Genomic DNA, 24456 nt, shown 5'->3' with positions numbered 1-24456 from the left:
CCGGCGAGGTCTGCCCTGAGTCTACGATTAATCTTCGCATTATATAGCTAATACCAAATTCAATATATGTAGGAGAACCAGGAGAAATGTTGTTAGCAAGGATGTTAGAGGCTTTGAAATACAATTACAGACTAAAAACATGACTTGGTTGTGCATAATAGGTCCTGATTGGAAGGATTTTCTTTAAAGGCTAAACCTAATTTTGAAAGTTAGGAAGATCGGTGCATGCATCAGCCAGATAGGGATATAGATTATTAATAATACATGGGCTAGATTTTTCTTTTCTGTTTTTTTTAGAAAAAAGAAAACAAATCATTAATTCTTCTTGTTTCATTTTTGAGACAAGAAGTATTACAGTGACATCGACATCCTATAAAGTAAACTCACGAACTGATATGATTTTATACAATATATTAGATCTATTTTATAAAAAAAAAATAGCATTACAATCTAATGTACTGTATTAAGCCACATCAATTTATAGATTTATTTTATAAAATTTTTTTGTGTCTAAAATATTTATCTTAAAAAAAAAAGGAATAAATATTTAAATAATGAGAATAGCTATGTAATACTTGGAGATAAGTTAACTTGTTTGCTCAATATTTTTTTTTTAAAAAAAAAAAAGAAAGAAAAAGATGTTAAGCTGGTCTTGACTTCTTGGTACCAACAGTTTTTCCAATTTTGCATCTCAAACCACGTGCGTTATCAAGCTGTTTTTACTTTTTTATTTTTGCCTCCTTGGCATTATCAAAATTGCGAGAAACCTAAAAAATTTAAGGTGCAGCGACATTTCCAATCCACCAGCCCCTTTTTTTTTTGGTTTTAATCCACTCGTTGTTCTTGTTGCGTCGAAACGTGAAGGAAAAGCTGTTGCTTGACTTCTTGGTTGTTGAAAAGGGAGATGAGAGGTACGCTGTTAATTTGTCCTGTTTTGGTTTCCGCTTGACGTGGAGTGGCTGCTATAGCATTCTTTAATTTTCTTAATTCACAGCCCCGCCCCTGCACTGACTACCCAATGTACCCATCCCACCCTTCCATGTCCCCTACCCCGTAGTGACTACTCTCCCCTCCATCTCCAACCCCATCGAGATAGGTAATTATAAGTCTATACACAAAGTTTGATTTAATAGCATTTTGGCAGCATTCTCAGGTGAACTTTTAGGAGATAGATGAGTAATTACCAGGGTCTCATTACAAGTTTACGTGAATATGAAATCAATGTTTTGAATACTATATCGGATGCTATATTAGTCAAGATATTGAAACGAAATATTTCAATACCGATACCGGTACTGTTTTGGAATAGCGTTTTAAGATAGTCGATATATAAATAAATTATATATAAATACATATGTATATATAAATTATAAATAGTCTAGTCTGAATTGATGGTTAAAAAATAAGTTTGTAGTTTGAAAAAAGAAAAAAAAAACACAGGCCAAAATATAGGCCGGTACAGGCCGAAATTGAAGCAGATACGACCGGTATTTGGGCCGGTACGAAATGGGTATAGTACCTGTACTGGCCATCCGGCCGGTACGAAAAATATAGGCCGTACCAGCCAGTACGATACGAAATCCAAAACACTGCCTGAAACTGAAAGCAAAAATCTAAAAGCGATAATTCCATAGATAACAGAATATTGACTGCATGGATTAGAAAGCTTGTGCATTTGGTTCATATCATAAACTACTTCGTTTCATATAGACAATGAAACAACGAATATAAACACTAACAAAAAAAAAAAGAAAATAATAAAAGTTGCAATTTTCTCTATTTCCTGCTAAACAAACTCTTTAGTTCTTTCCAATTGCTCCATATGAGATCATCAGTTTCTTGCATTTCTTACTAGAAGATAGAGATGCAACGCATGAAACTGCTTACCTTTTTGCAGTGTTCTATGAACTTGGGTCGAGTGCACAGTTGTACCAAATTCGTCACACTCTTATCATCCCTCTTAACTTCTCTACAATTTTGGGAAATGATCATCAAGCTTGAAATTGCTTGTGCAGCAACCTCGCTGACACTATTGACAAGCAGAGGAATGCACCCGGCTTCACCTGCCAGTTTTTTCATCCACGTTTAAGCACATGAACTAATCGGGGAAGCAACCCAAGAGAAATCAAAATCAAATCTCCACAGAAATCGAGCCAAACAAACTCCTTAATGCCCCGACTACAGACTCTTGGGAGAGTGGACCATCAAGATAAACCAATAGGCTCCAAACACCACCTTCTGAAACAACAGACCATCGAAGGAAAGGAGGGGAGACGAGATGAGGGAACTTGATGGGGAGACAAACTGCGGGACTGGGAATGACGACGATGCAGGAAATGGGTCAGAGATAAGGTTGGAGATGGAGGGGCGGGGATGGGTAGTCACTGCGGGGCAGGGGCTGTGAATTAAAAAATTAAAGAATGACACAGTGGCCGCTCCACGTCAAGCTAGAAATCAAAATGGGACCAATGAACGGTGTACCTAGCATTTTCCTGTTGAAAATAACACAGACTAATATTGATCCTTTGACAGGTCGACTTACCACATCTTCTCGCAGAACATTGTTGATTACTTTTTATATTATATGTGCAGGATCTGCAGATTGTGACTGTGGATGAAGAGAGCTACAGAGAAGTCTTTAATGTATTGTACCCGTAAATTAATTATGTGGTTCTTGACCTTAAAGAGAAAAATCGGTAGGTTTGCACGTGAAATACAAAGAAATCAACAGCCTTGATGTTTGAGAACTTTTGGTAGGGAACATCCTCGAATTCATTGATAGTGAAAACATGTTGTGGGTAGGGATCGCAATATGTGAGATGATAAGTTAATCTAATACGAACACGACACGATAAAAATGGTTAGGATTTAGCCTTAACAAGTTCGAGTCAAAACGGGTTGACCTGTTAAGATACGATTTCTTAACGGGTTGATAACGAGTCAACCTGTTTTGACCCGTCATAACCCGTTATGATTCGTTAAGAAAGTTAAAGTTACAATTATATCCTTATACCACATGAAACACATTGTGTATTCCCTGCATCTCTGATGGCAGATTCAATTTGTAAGCTACTGGACTGACTCCTTCGACTATTTTGTAGGGTCCTACGTATCGGGGATTTAATTTTCCCTTCTTGCCGAAATGTACGACTCCTTTCATGGGCGATACTTTGAGGTATAACCAATCTCCTACTACAAACTCCAAATTCCTATGTCGGTTATTGGCATAATGTTTCTATCTGTTCTGAGCTGCTTTCATTCTTTCTTGAATCACATTTACTTGTTTCTGAACTTCTTGTAGATATTTGGGTCCTAGTATTTTCCTTTCACCCACTTCATCCCAATATAACGGAGATCTGCATTTACTTTCGTACAAAGCCTTGTAGGGTGCCATTTGAATGGTAACCTGAAAACTATTATTCTAGGCGAATTCCACCAAAGGTATGTGACTTTCCCAATCACCACTTAGCTCTATAATGCATTCTCCAACATATCTTCTAGGGTCTGGATTGTACATTTTGTCTGTCCGTCTGAGGATGATAAGCACTGCTAAAATTCAGACGAGTGCCTAACATGTTTTGCAAATTGCCAAAATTGTGAAGTAAAATGGGTATCTCGGTTCGATACTATAGTCTTAGGTACTCCGTGCAATCAGACAATTTCCTTAACATAGAGTCGAGATAGTTTCTCTATAGAATCTATGTTGGCTATGGGTAGAAAATGTGCACTCTTAGTCAATCAATCAACTATAACCCATATCGAGTACTTTCCTAAAGATGTCATTGGCAGACCGATTACAAAGTCTATAAACACATCATCTCATTTCCACTCTGGGATAGACAATGACTATAGTTCACTTGTTGGTATCTGATGTTCGACTTTTACCATTTGGCAGATGGAACATCTTGCCACAAACTCTGCTACATCCTTATTAATTCCATCCCACCAAAACTGGCATTTTAAATCTTGATACATTTTTGTACTGACAGGGTGTGCTGTGTAAGGGGTGTAATGAGCCTCCCTTAGTAACTTTTTCTTAAGTTTAGCGAGGTTAGGAATTAGTTTCCTCTCCTTATAAAAAAGCATATCATCCTTCCCAATAGAGAAATGTTGCAGCCCTTCTGATTTCAGAATCTTTTGTCGAAACTTCTCCAGTTTCTCATCCTTACGCTGTCTTTCCAGGATTTCTTCTTCAGTCACAGATATGAACTCCTGTACTACTGCATAAATGGCATCACGCGGCGGATCTCCAATCATTAAGTTCTTCAATCTTGCTAAGACCAATGGTAAATCTGTTTAAGCCTTGCGACTAAGTGCATCAGCTACAACATTAGCCTTGCTGGGGTGATATTTAATCTCACACTGATAATCACTAATGGTCTCCACCCATCTTCGTTGCCTCATATTCAGATTTTTCTGACTAAACGATACTTTAGACTTTTGTGATCCGTCTATACTTCGCATTTCTCTCCATACAAATAGTGCCTCCAAATTTTTAATGCAAAAACTACCGCTGCTAGTTCCAAGTCATGGGTAGGATAATTCTATTCATGGTCTTTGAGCTATCGTGAAGCATATGCGACGACCCTTAGAGGCATCACTATTGACTACGTAGGGCTTATGAGGTTCTAGTAATGCCAATACTGGGGCTGAAGTCAACCTCTTCTTCAATTCCTGAAAACTCTTCTCACACTGGTTAGTCCATACATATCTAGCATTCTTTCTTGTCAATGCCGTTAAAGGACTAGAAAGTTTAGAAAACCCTTCCACAAACCTTCAGTAATATCCTGCCAAACCGAGAAAACTACGTACTTCATGAGCGTTAGCTGGCCTTTGCCATTCCGTTATAGCATCAATCTTGATAGGGTCTACTGTCACTCCTTTACTAGAAATCACATGTCCCAAAAGTTTCAGTTCACAGAGCCAGAACTCGCACTTACTAAGTTTGGCGTATAATTGATGTTCCTGCAATGTTTCCAGTACAATTCTTAAATGCTTCTTATGCTCTTCCTCATCATGAGAGTAAATCAATATGTCGTCTAAAAATACCACCAGGAAACTATCTAAATATTACTGAAAAATCCGATTAATCAATTCCATAAATGCGGCAGCGGCATTTGTCAGTTCAAAAGGCATGACTAGAAACTCAAAATGTCCATAACGAGTTTGAAAAGCAGTCTTAGAGACATCTTGCTCCCTGATTCTGAGTTGATGATATCCGGATCGTAAATCAATCTTCGAGAAAAATGCAGCTCCTTGCAATTGATCTAACAGATCGTCTATCCTTAGCAAGAGATTTATTCTTGACAATCACCTTATTCAAATATCTATAATCGATTCACATTCGAAGAGTCATCTTTCTTCTTAACAAACAAGACCGTTGCTCCCCATGGCGATGAGCTAGGTCGAATAAATCCCTTTATTAGAAGCTCTTCAATCTGCACTTTAAGCTCTTTTAATTATGCTGGGGCGATCTGATAGGGTGCCTCATGCACTGGGCTGTGGCCGGTTCAAGCTCAATTACAAATTCTGTCTCTCGATTTGGGGGTAATTCGGGTAGTTCATTAGTGAAAACCTTAGGAAAATCCTCAATCACAGGGATTTCTTGGATTCCTTTAGGTCCTACCGTTACGTCCCTTATCATTACTAGATAGACATTGTCCCCGTTCACCAAACTCTTATTGACTTGTTTGGCCTTTACCGTAAAGAGATCAAGCCGAACAAACTCACCTATATAACAAATTTGTTCATGTGCAGGTAGATTGAACACTACCTCTCGCCTTCGACAGTCTATTTGGGCGTAATGCCTAGACAACCAGTCCATTCCTAAGATTAGATCGAATTCCATCATATGAAAGACAATCAAATCCGCGGTCAAAACCAAATCCGTGATTTCCAACGGGCAATTCTTAACTATACTTGTACAATCGATTACCTTCCCGTCGAGAATAACTACTAAAACCTTCCGAGACATTGACTCAGCCTCGAGCTCACATCGTCGAACACATTATTAGAGATAAAAGACCTTGACGCTCCAGAATCAAATAAAGCACATACCACATACTGCTTCAATCTAACTTTACCTAAAGAGATAACTATGATTACTCAAGATTCCTAGACACAAGTTATCTATAATTAAGGAAAAGTTGGAAATGTTACTAGTAATCACTCAGGCATCTGCCGTCTCGTAAGCTTTTAGGTCTACTTCTTCTGGTGTTATAGCATAAACCTTGACTTTTGTTGTAATCTTGGGTTTAGCGTTTGGCGTTGACACTCCTCTATGCATAATCTGCAGATAATCCTAGATCATATGGTCAGTTTGACCACATCTGAAACATGCTCCTGAGGCCCTTTGACATTCTCCATTGTGCATTTTCCCTCATTAGCGACAAGGTGGTGGAGTAATGGGTGATGCCTTCCCAACTACCACACCCTTTCCTTTGCTTGGGGTTATCGGGGCATTTTGCTTCCCCGTATTACTTCCTGACAAGAAAGGAAATCCCATTTTCCTATCTGCTTGAGCTTGTGCGATTAGTCTTTGTTGCTCCGTCTCTGCTATCAAAGCCACATTGACCAATTCTTGGAAATTTCCTATCTGTAGACATGCTACTTGGTTTCAGATACGAGGTTGCAAACCGTCTTGGAACTTCCTTGCATCTTCTCGGTACTGATCAGATGAGGTGCAAACCTTCCAATTTTCATAAAACGAGGGCATACTGATTGACCGTCATATTCTTTTGAGTCAAACTTGCAAATTCCAAAGCTTTCTGCTGCTTAGCCATCTCTAGAAAGAAACGGTTGTCAAACTTTATCTTGAATTGTTCCCAAGTGAGTGTAGTCAGACTTCCCAACTCTTGGGCCAAAAGCTGTCGTTTGGTTTGCCACCAAATTCTAGCTTCTCCTTGAAGCATATGACCCGCATACTGGACCTTCTGCTCCTCATAACATCCACTAATTTCAAAAGTTCTTTCTAAATCCATAAGCCACTTGTTAGCCTTCAAAGGTCATTCTGTTCCAACGAAATTCAGGTATCTATACACCATGAACTTCTCATAAGTACATCCTTGTTCTCCTCTAGGCAATACTTGTCTGGCATTTTGTCCTTGTTCCTTCTAAGTGCATACCACTTCAGTCATTTGACGAATAGTTTTAGCTATAGCTTATCCCCCTTCTATTGGAGGATTCCCAGTCTCTTGATCCTCACCTCTCGAAGATGCATTCTCATGTTGATTTTGGACCATAATTTCCTTCTTCCTGAAAATGCACAAAACCAGCGTGGGTTAGTCCCTTCCTCAAGGAGAATAACCTTTCTTCCATTGAACTCGCGATCCTATGGGCGTAGCTCCTTCTTCCTCTGAATTCAAGCCTAAAGTTATAAGATCCAAGCCTAAGACTACAAATCTCAAGCCTAGTTAAAGGTACCATGCATTCCTAGGACAACGTGTGGGTTTATCCAGAGACGTAATTGCTCTTATACCATACTTTGTGGTGCCCCAGCCCCCGTTTGGGATTGTATGGTGACTAAGATATAGGGACATGTAACACAAAGTTACACACCTCTCGTACATAACAGGCAATATGCTATACACCTAAGTATACTACCAATATGCAATAGCATAACATCGGAAAAATTAATAAAAGTCAGATAAACTAAGCAATGCAATAAATAATTGCAAAACTAATGGCACCATAAACTAATATCATAACCCAAAATATTATCCAAAACATAAACATGAGCCATAAAGGCATAATATCCCAAAAAACATGAAGCATAATTTAAAATTTCCAAAACACGGTATTCCCACAAAAAGCAACATTAATCCGCAAAAGTTAGCCATAAATGCTGTTGCCTTCTTTTTTTTTCCTTCACAAAACACTTAAGCTCCCGTACTCCTAAAAAAGATTCAGGCTTCACACATTTTTCCAAAGCCTTATTATTGTCTCGGTTGTTACGCAGCTTGAACTCTGCGATGAATTCAAGTATACATGTGATCTCTCGATCAATGGTCTCAAGTCGCTCCCAGATAGAGGGCTCGGGCCGATTCGTGGCCATCTTAGGCACAATCCTCTCCGGAGGAAGAGGTGCCGTTTTCTTCCTCTTGGTCATAATCGCCTTTACTAAACCTGTCACAACTTCTACCATTCCGGTTGGAAAATGATAGTGAAAATTACCACAATAAAATTTTAAAAAATTTTAGTAAGTAATCATACAATATACCACAATTAACACAAGCATACAAAAGGTATATCATGATATACGTGCAAGGACATGTACTTGACTTATGCCTTAACCAGAACTTGACTTATGCACTTGACCATTTTCAAAAGACTTGTAACAGAGACTTAAACTTTTTATGAAAACTTCTTAACTTTTCTTATTCATATGAACTTATTCAGAACTTGCCTTATTAGAACATATCACAAGATTTACATCAAGTGGTCCTTATCTTATCACGAGATTTTCATCAAGTGATCCTTATCTTATGAGCTCTTATTCTTGTTCAGAGAGTAGACATAACACGGCTCCCCTCCTTGCACGGGTGTCTTGTTAGTTACCACACCATCGACGGTCCGAACACCGTGATGAATACGTCATAAACAGAGAATCATATTAACTCGACCTTACTTCTTCGGGTTACATACCTTATGCACCCACTAGCATTAGGTGTTTTCTCACTCCGGTATTATTTAAAAAGAATCCATTCGAGACTCGTCAACTATTCTTCGTCGACCCAGGGATTATCACTCAATTTTTAAGCACTCTAGAGTGGACAGATGAGTTCCACTAGGGCATTCTCCCGCCCTTGCACTTGGGTTGTAATAAAAAATTTTCTTTGAAACATTTTCTTTGAAAACACTTTTTTTATTTTTAAACATTTCTTTGAAAACACTTCTTCCCTAAATGCATGTGATATGAGACTTAAACATGCTTATTTATGACATATGACATATGAAATGCTGTGCAGGAAACAACCGAGCGTAACATATTCATTTCATAGCATGATAACATAAACCATAAGAGATATCAAAACATGCACATAGAACTATAAAAACTTGCTTAGGCCGAAACTCATAAGCACAAAAACATGAAGATTCATCAAAACATGTTCCAAACTTCAAGCATATAATATAGAAGTCAAGACATAGTGAAACAAAACATGAAATCATAGATTTGTGACTAAGTCCGAAACTTTCAAGGCATATTCAAACTGAAACTTCATATTACATAAACCATCAACCTCAAACAAGTGAAAACTGAAACTCATAGGCATGTTTCATGGCATTTTCATCATAAATCCGAGACATATAGTTTATTTCTTAAAGTTACTTAAAATCATACTAACATATTCAAGCAAACAACCAAGAGATAATAAACAAAGCAATCAAAATCATGAAAGGATTTACACAATCATATACGAATATTAACCAAGAGTAAGTTGAGTGTATACTTACAAAATTCTCGTAAAGGAATACTAGCAAGCTGTAAATCCGAACATACTATATTAGAAAGAGCATCTAAAACCTCATCTCATGTTCTTAAGCTTGTGTGTGTGTTTCTAGGGCATCACTTGGTCTTAAACCATTCGACTTCTAGGGTTTTTAGGTTTAAACATCCTTCATTTCACACATAAGGTAAAACAAAACCTAAGGTAGGCAAAATTATATGTGATGGTCGAAACATGGAGGATGAACTCCACCTTCACTATTCGGCCTCAAAGGTTTTTCTTGGAAACCCTAGGTTATTTCTAAGAAAATAGTAAAAAGTATGTGTGTTCTATCATTTCTCAAAGTCCAATGAGATTTGAATCTCATTTTCGGATTGAGAAAAGACTTGTGTATGTGCAAAACTTAGGAGAAACTGATCCTTACCTTGCTAATCCTTGGGTAGTGTCGAAATCCTTCTGTTGCAGGGATCCTCCTTGTTTGGTTGGAGAGAAAACACAAGAAAATGAGAGAGCTTTCAAAGGAACATGGGAGAATTGTGTGGAGAGAATGGAAACTCATGCAAAATCTGAAAAATGGCAAGGGAAAAGCATCCTAGGCGTGAACCTTTCTCTTTATATATGAGACCCTTCACTTCTCTCATTGTCTGTATCAAAAACCCTTGCATGAAAGACAAGTGACAAGGTTTCTTCTTCTCTCTCTCTTAAAAATCGAAAAGCTTCTTGGAGTTCCCCACTTGGATTGCATTGGGAATGAGCATTCTCGAGAGGTGGCATGTTGGACTTCTCTCCTTGGCCAAAAATCTCTTTTTTTCTCTTATGTCCTTCCTTTCCTTAAACAAGTAAGTATCTCTTCAAGGGGTAACTTAGTAAATCCATGCATGTCTTTTCCTATTCCCAACAAGTAACTCTTGGTATGGAAGACAAGTGGCATTGGGTGTGTGCCATAGCCCTAGCCGTCCTCTCCACTTTTCCATTCTCAAAGTGTTGCTTCATCTTCGCAATATTCATTCCCTAGGTGACCTTTCACATATTATTGGTCCAAAATGCACTAAGTGACAAGTGGCAAGTGAATGAAATGCTTGGGAGTATGCTAGCTGAAACCCTAAGGGCAAACTTGTCCTTGATACAAAAGTCTCACCATAAAAATCTTCTAGAAACTTGGTGCATGCTTGACACATGGCAAAAGCTAGCAAAATTCAAAATCTCAAAGGCCTCCCTTCAATTTTCTATATAAAACTTCTAGAAAACCATATATCACTTCCCTAGGTTCCCCTTTCCAAAAAACCTACCTTGAAACTTGAATTCTGGACAAAAGAACAATGGGCTAGGCATGTAAGCCCATCTTGGTGCTGTCCTACACCTCTCTTTTCCCCTTAACCCATTTTCAAGGCTAGGTTCAAGTATAACACTCTTAGGACACATAACACTAGCAACTTAAAATTGGATCATAGGCCTAAACTATTGGACCTAAGTTTCCCAATAAGGACGAAATTCTAAAATAAACTAGGGCCACTTTCCTCTTGGGCTTAAGTTACTACATCAAAGGTTCTAAGGCCTTCCAAAGTAACTAAGGCTCCTAAAATGCCATGGTAACCTAGAACAAATTCTAAGGGTCAAGCATAGACAAAACTTGGGCTATCACATTAATATTTAAAGTTAATTTGTCAAAATTTATAGATAAAGTTATAATATTATATAAATAATTTATTTTATTAACATAAGTAATGTGTGAGCAGATTCGAACTATTTAAAAAATAAATAAATAAACTATGAACAAAATATGTCATCAGAGAAAATAATTAAAGCCCCATTAAAACCCATTTTAAACAGTAACAATTTTGCATTTTTAAGTAATATAAGATTTCATATAACACATACTCTTATCACTTATCAATCAATATAGGGTATCGAAGTCTCTGCGCCCTAACTTCTTAGAGAGAGACTCCTCATTCTCTCTAGAAGCCCCTTCCCAGATAAAAAACGGTGTAGGAGGAGCCTCCCTCCCTCATCTCTCATTCCTCTCATATCTAGTTTTCTCATTTTTAGGTATTTTTTTATGGCTAAGTATGGAGGAAGGCCAATCTGCTACTCTCCAGCGTTCGGTGACCACCACGTGCCCCACCGCAAACTTCCCAAGGCGTTGATCCTTCAGATGGGTGAAGAAGTTTGCTGAATGGAGTGACACTGAGCCACACGTGAGGCCTAAAGAGAGCGTGTGTACTCCACGTGCCACCACTCAGTGAGCCTTTATGTCGCCACCCACGGCTTTTCTGGGTCCAGGACCATCGTCTACTTCAAGCCTAACCGTCCACCATACTCTCAGGATGGCGCGTGACTCTCACGCTCCATCACAACTATTGTTTGTGTTATTTTTTTCCTCCAAGGTTAAAAATGCGGATCTATATATTTTCAAAATGTAATCCGTTATTTTTCCATATTTTTATTTCTGTAATAAAAAAACACAGTCTCTTGGACTTTCGTCCATAGAGTGTGTCTCCAATTCCGTCTTAGAAGGGGTGTGGGGTTTGGTTTACTCAACTCCGTCTTAGATGGAGTATGGGGTTTGATTAACTCTGTTTGGGTAGAATTGTGTTGTCTCTCAAATTTTAAATTTGTAGAGGTTTGCAGCATTGGACTAGACCATGTCAGTCACGGGTGTGTACTGGGGAGCTATTAATGTTGCAGTTGGTTTGTAATGTATGTTTCAAATCCAGTTTGTAATATCCGTTATTAATAAATGTAATATGTTTTTTTCAATATATATATATATATATATATGTGGGGTATCACAATATATCTCATGTTCTGATAAAAATTAAATCAAAGAGCATGACCATAGCTCGACTAACTTGCACTACTTTAATTTTTAAAGCATAAGTAGCTAGATTAGACCAAATACTTCTTAGGTAGATAGATAGAGTACATTATTTTCATAGTTCTCTAACAGCTACATGAGTCGAATTCTAGAAGATTTTATTCAAAATAACTCATCAGACTAGAATAGGAATTTCCCAATTTCCTTTTACTTGTATTCTCGAGTTTGGTTGGTTTTGGGATTCTGGTTGTAATTCCATGCTATCATTATAAAAGATATTCATCTAGTATAAGTGAGAGTTTAATAATAAAATTGAGATACCACCTTTTAAAAAAGAGCCTTGCTAGGTATAAACGATTTGGCACATCAAACCGCGTACCGAAGTTTACATAGCTTTTTTTATTAAAAAAAATAAATAAATAAATTTTGAGAGAAGAATAAGGTCATTTGTCTTAAAAAAATTATTTTCGTCTTTAATTCACACCGTTTCATTAAATGAATGCCTTACATATCAGCATCGGTGTGCGATTTGGTACACGAACTCGCTTGTAAAAAGATTTTTCCTTTAAAAAAATCTCACTTCTTAAAATTACTAAGGATAGGTTTGGAGTAGAGTCGCTTTTATCAATTAGAAAATGTTTTTGGGATAAACTCTTATTTTACAAAGAGAAATTCTATTTATAAACATGTTAATTTAAAATTCATTGTATCACCTAAACAGCCCAATAGATATATGAGTATAAAATCTTTTTGTGACAATGGGATTTCTCATTTTAAAATGGGAAAGCACGCGAAAGTGTATCAAATAAGAAGACAGTGAATAGATTATAAGGCATGTAAAGCTAACAATGTGCAATCAAACCCTTTTTTTTTTTCCTTTTGCTGAGACGTCTCAAGCTCAGCCTCCATTATAAGGTTTCATACACGGTACATGGCTCTAACCTTTATTGCCAGATTTAACATCACTTGTTTTCAAAATCAACAAGCTAGATTACAATTAATTCAGCAGTTTCCAGGCTACTGATCTCGAAGCCGATCGCCGGAGTGATTCAGAGTGGATAATAATGGATAAACCTGTCGAACATGTAAAAACTTTCTCTACGCTTGTACTCTTGAGGTGAGTGACCCGCTCCCTTCTCAAACAACAACATTATTATTTATCAAAAACATATATATAGTAAAAAAAAAAAATGATTACAATTAACGTAAATAATTCAATTCCGAAACCAGTTTTTTAAACTAACCTTAATGGTGGCATAGGTCAAGCGGTACCCATTACTCGAATACTTAATTGTGTACCTACTCAAAGCAAAAAGATTACAATTATTCATTTTTGATGAATTTTATTTATTAAAAAAAAAAAAAAACTAGTTCATGAATTAATCAGGATGGATGATCACAATGTTAACTAGATATGTACTGACCCTGCAACTTGACCATCCACTAACCACGATCGCCAATCATTAACGATGGTTATATTTAGCACCTTAATCCACTCTTGTGTACCAATGTTTGGGATTGTCAGGTCATGATCACCACTGTGTGAAAAATGAAACAGATCTCATTGTTAGAGAATATGTGTGTGTGTGTGTGTGTGTGTGTGTGTGTATATATATATGACAAATGATCAAGTTCATCGATTCCTATCGGGAATATAAGTTTTCGGGAAAATTAGTGATTTAACAAAAATCAAGTAGGTTGATAGCAAATATTCCTACAAAATAAGATCACCTCAACGAAGAAGAATATGATCATCATGATGCCTATCTAGTTTGTTGAAAAGAGAGAAATAGAATCCAAAAGAAGAGATGGCATTGATAGGAATTATAGTCAGTTTTGAGCAACATACTTGTATATTAGAACTTGCAGACCCTTTGTGCTGAGATTTTTATGATATTCAAGCACGCTGGAGAGGTCATATGTGTAAGATGAGGATAAGGTCTTGTTGCATCTCTTCCAGTCTTGTACTGATCCCTGATTGCAGCAATTGCACTGTCATATTTTAGTTATATTCCCCTCAATAAATTGACTTAATTTGGGAGTCAATACCTCTGAAATATTAAGAGCCTTCCTAACACTTCGATCGTTGGCCCAAACATAAGACAGTGCATAACTAAAGGTCTGCAAAAGTGTGGATCAGTTCTGCATATAACTTCTGTACGCTAAAAATTGTAAATTTATAGAGAGAAAGGCTGGGCAGAGAGATTTATTTACATGGCAATAGAACTCCTGATCACTATCTGAGGATGACAGGATCAAGCCGTCTGAGTCTTCTTCAAGAGCTCTTCGGACCGATTCTCCATAGGGTGTTGGGGATGCCCAGGTGCACTTAGGCTCCAGAATATGGTTTTTATTTATGTCTTTGATGCACTAAAAGTTCAAGGAATCACCTTATACTGTTAGTGTCAGATTCCGAAGTTCCAAACAAAAAGAACATAATCGAGCCCTCTTACATGTTCGATTAATTCAAGATCCTCATAGCATTGTGCTTGTGATGTAGTAACATCTTCATAAGTCCCGTTACAACTTTCTTTTGCTGCCTGCAAAAATCCATGCATATACCGTTTTCCAATTTCAACCATATATAGGAAGAATACTATTATTTTAAGATGTTTGGGACATAATTTGATTTGGAAGATAAATTTTAAAATTTGAATTTTACAAATCAAATCTTACCATTGAAGTGATGTGGATGGTGTGCTCTACACATAAGCTTGAGAATAGAATAAAATCATATAGGAATAGTACTACTGTTCTAATGCCTCTACGGCAGAATATTAACCAATAGAAATCAGGCTAAGCAAAAGAAGAATATTAGGCAATAATATTACCTCATAGAGTTCATCTGATACAAATCCCATCCGATGAGAATATATTATCTTTGAATTATCGTTAATGGTTGAATCAGTTCTGGGGCACCCAAGAATATACCCCTGAAACCATTTCAAGCAATTAAGCATGCAGTTTATTGAAGTAACTTAATTTATGAGCTACTTAATTAAGGTACTGGTTCAAGGTTCTGAAATTTGAAGATGCACCTTGAGATTTAGGCGTGGCACGAGCAAAGCATCATTACCTGATTTATATTTAGCCAAACAGGTTCAAAGTTAATGAGTCAATTCTCTTTGATTAATATCACACTTCTAAGAGCAAGATCATGATAAAGTTACCATCAATTATATGTTTAACAACGACTGGACCGGATATGCCTGAATAAGAATCAGCACCGATAAATAACTGATTCAGCAGGTATTGTGGGTGTTCACTCAACCACTGCATACATGTACAAGTACTCATGATCGAAACATATGATTCAGTGGAAATACAAAACACTTAAAAATCTTCCAAAACATATGACTTCTTGTCGATCGGTCAGGCAAACAAATATGCAAGCATCTTGTAAGCATGACTAGGGCGATATGAGACCAACTAGCTAGCTAGTTAATCAGCTGTTAATGTTGGGATAAATTCACCTTCTTTAGGAACTCATAAACCTGTGCTGCTGTTTTTGTGTCCGAGACAGAGTATGCATCCGCACTTGTACTATAGGAGAAACCAGTGCCAACGGGTGCATCCACAAATAAAATGCTAGCAGTCTGGGAAATTTCCAACATCATTCAGTGATATGAACAAAATTCATTTGATGGAACTCATGGGAAATAAAATTGAAGGAACAAAGAAAACAGGGAACTAACCCTTGTCCATGAGTATGGGTAATAATATGTTTTTGGTATACCCCCTTCGTAGTCTGTCAGGTTGAAAGCAAGTGGACCTACAAGTATAGTTTAAACGCGTATGAGTAGTGCTAGGCTATCAGCCAGCAGTTACCGTTGGGCTGCTAGCACAAATTTTATATTTTTTAACATATTTAAATATTTTAAACAAATAAAAAAATATATAAATATACTAAAAATCACTTCTTTACTTATTAAATAAAAATAAATTACATGAACAATCAAAATAAAAAAACAGACTCGGACGACATACTAACATTTTTCAAACACATATCTAAACGAGAACATTTCTATGCAGTAGAAGTTTATGAGAAAGTCAACCACCTCCGAGCTACATAGATTTAGGAATTGTGTAATTAATTTTTATTTATTTTTTTATCCATCAACGTTTATCGAAAATACATGTAAGTTGTAAGTATTGCCATGACTGACGTGTCAAACTTATTTTACAAAAATAACAAATAAATCTTTTATAAAATATATATATATATATAAAAGATGGAAGAATCATCCCATGGCTGTGGGTGTCCCGATTTGGCCATTTAAATGATTTCCAATTTCGATACATTTAGATTTAAGAGTAATGATATACATATAATATATTGTATAATAATATTATAAAATGAAGATATTTTTATAAAATGATGTTACTTTTATAAGATGTTTTATTAAAATACCACTCATTTAAAATATAGTTGTGTAAAGTATCGTGTATAAATCATTCCTAGATTTAAATTACTTCTATTTTTTTTTAGTTAAAGTAATTTTATTAGATTATCTAAAATTTATTTTTCAAATGACCATCTTAACGTGGCACTACCACATAGTGTCACATGGTTTATTAAAAGAAAAAACAGAAAAATGACTAGTCCAAATGACTTAATTTTCAATCTATTTATAAAAATAGATAATAATCATCTCAATTGCAAATAAAAGGAATAATATCTATTTATTATAAATTATAATATCTATTTGGATCTATAAAAAGATCTTATAAAAATATGCTTACAAATTGAAATGATTTGATTTGATATTTTATGTCTAATTTGTAATAAAAATAACTTTATAAATTAACATATTACATTATATTGATTTGTAAATTTATTTTTATGAAATCTTTTTATAAAAAGAAATATTGTATCCTTTCTTCAAGTTTTAGACAAAGGGATGCGTGGATTTAGATTAAAAATAAAAACGTTAATGATAGCATGAGGAAAGGAAACGGTACCAATTTGATAAATAAGACCATTGAAAGCAGAACAACCAGGGCCGCCACTATACCAGAGCATAAGTGGATCCAATTTGGGGTTTCCCTCGGACTCGATAAAATAGTAAAACATCTCTGATTCACCCACGGTCACATAACTGAAAAACAATCCAACAACAATACGACAAATGGTTTTGTACAAATCTTAAATAAATAAATTTCATACAAGTCGTTGTAAAATAATAGATCTCATTTTAAAAAATATAAAAAAAATATTCTTTATTAATGAGATCTATTTTTTTATAAAAAAACTTGTACAAAACTTATCTATTTAAAACTTATACTTCACGTAAAATTATATTAGAGAAAACGCAACATAGAACTACAACTTTCTTTCAATTTTTATTTTTATTTTTTAGGAAAAACAACACAACAAATTCATCTTAAAGGTACGTACCCAGTATAGAGTTTAAAAGGGAGGTCACCCTCGAAGCCTGGTATAGAGGTGACGAGTGTTTCGGAGAAAGCCACGTTTACAGAGAAAAGCAGTAGAATGAACAAATGCAAACACACTCTGTTAGCAGAAACGAGTGCCATTGTTAAAGACTGCCCCTATGTTGCCGGCGAGGTCTGCCCTGAGTCTACGATTAATCTTCGCATTATATAGCTAGTACCACTTCAGGTCCAAATTAGTATTGCACCTAATTTTTCTTTCTTTTTTCCGTTTCTCTTTTGCTTCTCTTTTGTATCAACCAACTGAGTGATACGTAGGAGAACCAGGAGAAATGTTGTTAGCAAGGATGTTAGAGGCTTTGAATTACAATTACAGACTAAAACCATGACTTGGTTGTGCATAATAGGTCCTGATTGGAGGGATTTTCTTTAAAGGCTAAACCTAATTTTGAAAGTTAGGAAGATCGATGCATGCATCAACCAGATAGGGATATAGATTATTAATAATACATGAGTTAGATTTTTCTTTTCTGTTTTTTGAAAAAAAAAACAAATCATTTCATTTTTGAGAAAAAAAAGTATTACAGTTATAATGAGATCTTACAAAGTAAATACACAAATTGATATGATTTCATACGATACATTAGATCTACTTTATAATAAAAATAACATTATAATTTAGCGTACTGCATCAAACCACATCAATTTGTAGATTTATTTTGTGAAATTTTTTTATGTCCAAAATATTTATCTTTAAAAAGAAAGGAATAAATATTTAAATAATGAGAATAGCCATGTAATACTTGGAGATAGTTAACTTGTTTGTTCAATATCTTTAAAAAAAAAAAAAGGAAAGAAAAAGATGGTTAAGCTGTTCTTGACTTCTTGGTACTAACAGTTTTTCCAATTTTGCATCTCAAACAACGTGCGTTAATCAAGCTGTTGTTTTTTTTTTTTTTTTCTTTAATCTTCTTGGCACTATCAAGCGGCGTTTGAATTACAATTGCGAGAAACTTCCAAAACTTAAGGTGCAGCGACATTTCCAATCCATCAGCCCGTTCTTTTTTTTTTTTTTTAATTCCTTTCCCGTTTTAATCCACTCGTTGTTCTTGTTGCTGCGAAACGTGAAGGAAAAGCTGTTGTTCGACTTCTTGGTTGTTGAAAATAAACGGAGGCTGATATCGATCCTTTGACCGGTCGACTTACCACATCTTCTCGCAGAACATTGTTGATTACTTTTCGAGTTTTTATATAACACATTGTACAATAATATATTAAATAAAGAAATTTTTTTATAAAATATTTCTCATTTAATATATTATTGTATAATGTGTTATATAAATTGTCGTGGATAAATTATTTTTCTTTTATATTATATGAGCAGGATCTGCAGATTGTGACTGTAGATGCAGAGAGAAAAGTCTTTAATATACTGTACCTGTAAATTAATTATGTGGTTCTTGACCTGAAAGAGAAAAACCGGTAGGTTTGCACGTGAAATACCAAGAAATCAACGGCCTTGATGTTTGAGAGCTTTTGGTAGGGAACGTTCTCGGATTCACAGGTCCAAAAAACATGTTGTGGGGCTCCAATTCGAATTTCTGGATTTTATTAGTCTGTTGTTAACTTATTAAATAACTTTTCCATAACGAATTAGTAAATTACAATTTACAGGCATCCAAAATATAAAGTTCCAAATATATGATGGATGAAAACTCATACTACCTGAAGAGAAATGGGTAAAGGTATTAGAGCAGCATACACAGCAGATTACTCAAGTTCAAGATCATGAAGAAGATGCTGCTCATGGACAATCCAATGGTCCTGATATACCAGCTCAGACCTCATCCAATGTGCAAAATACATGTTTATTTTATAATCTGATAGGTGGCCTGCTAGGTGCCACATTGAAAATTTATTGATGGTCACGTACATATGCCAATACAAGGTACTCAAGAGCCAAGAAAGAAACTACCTCTAGATTGATCAAATAAGTACTAGTCCTCTGTACTGCATTATGTCTTCTTTATTTTTATTTTTATTTTTATTTTTAAAAAAAAAAACTGTCGATTTGAAAGTACTCTAGTTATAATTATTTATAAAACTCATTATTAATTATCATGAAATTAATTAAGTCAATGTGGTTGGAAGTCACCGTCCAGTTCCATTCAAGTATACGTGCCCATTTTCCCACCTCTCTAAACATTAAACAAGCTGCTACTATTCATCAATTCCAATAAATGGTGATCATTTCAAAGAAGAGCTCTTGCGATACAAGTGAAAAATATTAGAACCTTCATGTTCTCTTTCATTATATGGTTCTTTTCTCGGCTTTAGATATTGAAGAACAAGACAGCATGCCGGACTACATTAATACTAAACAAGGATTACATTAATAAACTCTAGCTTGTCCAACATTAATGACAAGAGAAAAGGAAAGCAAAAACTAGATAGGATAGTAGCGGATCCATCTATCGAACATGTCATAGCATTCCTTGCGTTTGTACTCTTGTGGCGAGTGTCCAGCTCCCTGCATCATATTAACCAAAGTATGTATAAATTTTCCCTTCCCTTTGTTTAAGTAATTGTTTAGATGAGGGATCAAGTGAAGAATGAAAAGCTTCTTCTTGCCTTTACAGTTGCATATGTCAAGCGGTATCCATCGTTTGTATATTTCCTCGTGTACCTAAATGAGCAGTGCATGCATGCATGCAGATTATTAGCCATATTAAAAAGCAACTGAAACTTAAAAAGAAAAACAAAGGCTGAAGTTGTGTATATCAATCAGCAATCTAACCCTGCAACTTGACCACCGACAAACCAGGGTCGCCAATCAGTATCAATTGTCAGGTCTAGAGAATTTATCCATTGCTCGATGCCGATATGTGGAATAACCATGTCGTGATCGCCACTGCAGTCGAGAGTGCAATATCAATATAGTTGTCAGTAAAACTTTGAAATTCTCAGGCACATTCATTTGTGCGCAAGTATTGCAGAGAATTTGGACGTGGGAACCTGAAAACCAGCACTTGCAAGCTTGCATCGGTAAGGTTTTTGTGATATGGGACAACGTCATCGGTGTCAACTGTGTACTCCAAGGTAATGTTGCACCTAAAGAATTCTTTGACTGTTCCCTGTAATTAAAATGCAGATACCTCGATGCATGAGCTTTTACGAAACCGACTTGAAATTTCATTGTAATCCATTTCCAAAAGTACTTACTGGGCGAACGTGGAGAGCATCTTGGACACTTTTATAATTTGTCCATATGTCAGACAGCAAATAATCAAAATTCTGCAGAGTGAAAAGGGAAAAATTAGAGATATAAGTATGCTTGTTTGACATGCCGACTTAGAAATTAGATTACAAGCAGGGAGAATGCTAAAAGTTCACAAAGAGAGAGAGAGAGGGATGAAGATTACTTTGCACCAAAAGTCACCAGATTTTTTAGGCGATGGAAGAATGAAATTAGAGTTTTCTCTGAGAGATCTTTGAGCACTCTCTTCTTCTGCTTTCGGTGATAAGAAAGCACAATTTGGTTCCAATATGTTTTGCCGACTTATTAGCTCTATGCACTGAATATTCACAATGTCAAAGATCGAGTGATAGAAAACTATGAATATATGATGTTACAGAAAACAAGACTGAATCCATCAAACCTGGGTTATTGCTGAAAGTGCTTCGTTGCAGGTTGCACCTACTGGATCGGCGTAATTCTCATTGCAACTTGTTTTGGCAGACTGAATTACAACATAATAAAAAAAGAACAATTATGAATATATATATATATATATATATATATATATATGTGAAATAAGAGTTAAAAATCCAAGTCATTAAGAACCAAGGCTTGGTTGTTTAAGTTATTTATGGTATTAATGTATCTACCTCATACATTGAATCCGATATTAAAGCCAGCCTGTGTGCAAAGGGTATCTTTGTATTCGTTTCAAGATCCGTATGTGTATGTGGGCATCCGATCGAGAATCCCTGATATTGTTTGAAAGAACATGACATCTTAATTTCATACTACACAAATATATAGCAGAAGCAAAGGGGAAAAGAAAAGGAAAGAAAAAAGGCATTGAAGTCTTATATGTAAATCATGTACTTTGAGATTCACACGAGGTTCAACTCCTGCTTCATTGCCTGCATGTCAATAACAGAGAACCAGGTTTGAGTATGTGGGGGCTGGATTTAAATGACGCGAGATGTATTAGATGCCGGTGTTCGATGTGAATTTTACCATTTATAATATCTTGAGCAAGCATTGGAGTATAAATTCCTGCATACGAATCGCTACCAAGAAAGACTGGATTGGACAAGAAATCCGGGTGTTCGCCCAACCACTGCATTACAAACCAATAAGATATAACAATTAGGCAGAAATAATAAGAGCCATAAATGACAGGTCTTTTGTGGTGTTGTTTCTCATGTTGTTCACGAGATCAGTATTCATTTATATTGACAGAAAATAGTTGCCACAAATGCAATCATTACAGTGGTTTTTGAATATAGAAACCCAAAAAGTACCTTTTATATTCATGAAAATAGGCAATTTTCGGAATATAATTTCAAAGAACAACTCAGACCGTGAAAATTAAGTTGGACCCTTTTTCTTGACAGAAATCATTAGAATACTATATTTCCATCTAATATGTTGTTTTCTGTTGAGTCATTATCAATGTTATATTTTCTCACTGTCAATTTAAGACGTAAAGGGAAAGAATCTTATACTTTTTTACAGTGTAAAAAAATTATAATTTTTAAACAGAATTGGAACCCAACATTCTAGTTCTAGAACAGCCTAAGTCAACCACCCATTAACGCCGTCTTTTTTTTTTTTTTTTTTTTTTTTTTTTCTTTTGTCTTTTGTCAGGAACGCACTCACATTTCTTAGGAACTGATCTGCTTGTTTCGCCATCTGTGTGTCCGTTGTGTTCCAAGCCTCTGTAGTTGTTGCATATGAAAAGCCAGCACCAACAGGCGCATCTAAAAATATTATGCTTGCAGTCTGGAAAAGAGTTACCATTTTCAAGTCAGTCAATTTTAACAAGGAAAAACTGGAATTAGAGAGGAGGGGCTGAATCACAACATCCAGAAGAAGAAGAGAACAGAGGGGAAGAGAAGTCCCCAGGGGAAAGGAGGGGGGAGGGAGAATCATTTTCTCAAATTTCTGAATCCGTATTTTTAGCATTATGCTCAAACAAAGCAACAATATTTAAAAAAAAAAAAACGTAATATTAAGAATCTAAAATGCATTATTAAAAAAAATTGTACCTTTGTCCATGTGCTTGATTCGTATTCCAGTGTTGGTAAGCCCCGGTATAATCGGTGGTATTGAATCTTAGCGGGCCTGTAGGCAAACAACATGATGAGATATCTCATGCCTATATAGAGATAAACATAGCAGCAAATGAAGGCCATTTTGCTCAAAACCGGTCATCAATTTTTTCTTCAGTTGTTATCCGAATTAGAGTCATACCAATCTGATAGAAAAACCCGTTCAAACCAGAGCAACCAGGGCCACCATTTATATAGAGTAGAAGAGGGTCAGCTCCGGGGTTCCCTTCCGACGCCACGAAATAGTAGAAGAATTCCACATTGCCAACGCTTATGTATCTGTATCCAAACGAAGCCCCATAAGTATCGCCAATGCTCATCTACTGCACAAAAGAGCAATATTGAAAGAGAAAAGGGCATGCATTGCGTACCCAGTTTCAAGTTTAAATGGCAATTCGCCGGGGTAGCCAGGAAGAGTCTTGACAATCTGGTAAGAGAGTGCAGTGCCTGAGACGAGAAGTAGAAGCAGCAAATGCAAGCATGCTGCTTTGGAACCCATTGCTAAGACGTTGTTCTTGCAGGCTATAATGTTATACGATAAATAAAGCTTCAAACTTGCAGCTTCGTAGTTTTAGCTTAATAGATGCTGATTAACTACTGTTGGAGATTGTCTGATACAAATTTTCTTTTAGATATAGAAGGTTTTTTTTAGGTATGGAAGATTAGGAGTATGAGAAAGCATCCTATGAAAGTTAGATGTAACGTCACTTTCTTAATTAAGCACACTTTAAACAAAAAAAAGACGAAAAAAATTGTAGATTTGTGTACACCGTTGAAGCCCGAAAATGATGAGTTGTGGGGGTCGGATCCCTTTACCATGGAGTATGTGCTGAAAGATTAGAAGTATTGGTGCACCTAAAACTTGAGCAACAATCAAATGGCCGGGGCTTTTGTCTACCGGCCGGTCTGACTCCCACCAGATTATAATTGAAGAAGTCATAACTTTCTTATTACTTGGATTGATTATTTAATTCAGGTTATGTAGATGGATGGATGGATTTAAAAGGGAGATGAGATCAAAATATTCAAAACTAGGGAAGTGTACTTTTAGAGGTTGTTTTCTGAAAATTTCTTACTCAAATTTATACTGAAGTGTCACAAATGGTACACATCATAGTACTAAATTAATGCTTTTGACGATGTAGAAATCAATGCTTTCTCCAAGTTTTAACAATGGTTCTATAAACCACTGTCATGAAATTGGGAAAATAATTACCAATTTAAATCGCTTCCTTGCTTGCCCCTAACTTCCACGGACAGAAATAAATTGGTATGATTATGACATTGACCCCAGAAAATAAGTAACAGCGTGATTCTAGAGTTTTTCATCTACCAAAACAGCACGCACTTTCCGATCCTTCCGAAAAATATTAAAAACGTTTCAACTTCTTATCCTCTATGTCCTTCAATGTCTTTATCGATCCCATCCTTCAAAACCTTGATGGGTCCTCCAATCAG

The 24456-nt window shown here is 35.9% G+C and overlaps 2 protein-coding genes and 1 pseudogene across 2 annotated transcripts; all 3 read right to left on the bottom strand.

Moving 5' to 3' along the window:
- Positions 1-5455: 5455 nt before the first annotated feature.
- Positions 5456-5974, bottom strand: LOC121258847. The gene has a single exon (XM_041160376.1). The coding sequence runs from the start codon at positions 5972-5974 to the stop codon at positions 5456-5458; it is 519 nt and encodes a 172-aa protein (XP_041016310.1).
- Positions 5975-13067: 7093 nt separating this feature from the next.
- LOC121256977 (serine carboxypeptidase-like 18) lies at positions 13068-17964 on the bottom strand. The gene is made up of 14 exons (XM_041157799.1): positions 17660-17964; positions 17224-17360; positions 15957-16033; positions 15735-15857; positions 15432-15534; positions 15300-15337; positions 15093-15194; positions 14715-14801; positions 14476-14631; positions 14311-14382; positions 14111-14235; positions 13686-13799; positions 13506-13560; positions 13068-13394 (listed from the first exon to the last, which is right to left on the bottom strand). Exons 1-14 carry the CDS (start codon positions 17797-17799, stop codon positions 13311-13313), a joined length of 1413 nt encoding a protein of 470 aa, XP_041013733.1. The 5' UTR covers positions 17800-17964; the 3' UTR covers positions 13068-13310.
- A 1976-nt stretch (positions 17965-19940) lies between these two features.
- Positions 19941-23630, bottom strand: LOC121256975 (annotated as a pseudogene).
- Between the last annotated feature and the right edge of the window lie 826 nt (positions 23631-24456).

The sequence above is a fragment of the Juglans microcarpa x Juglans regia genome, chromosome 3S (assembly GCF_004785595.1).
Source record: "Juglans microcarpa x Juglans regia isolate MS1-56 chromosome 3S, Jm3101_v1.0, whole genome shotgun sequence".
Taxonomy (NCBI): domain Eukaryota; kingdom Viridiplantae; phylum Streptophyta; class Magnoliopsida; order Fagales; family Juglandaceae; genus Juglans; species Juglans microcarpa x Juglans regia.
This window is presented reverse-complemented; position numbering and strand designations above follow the sequence as displayed.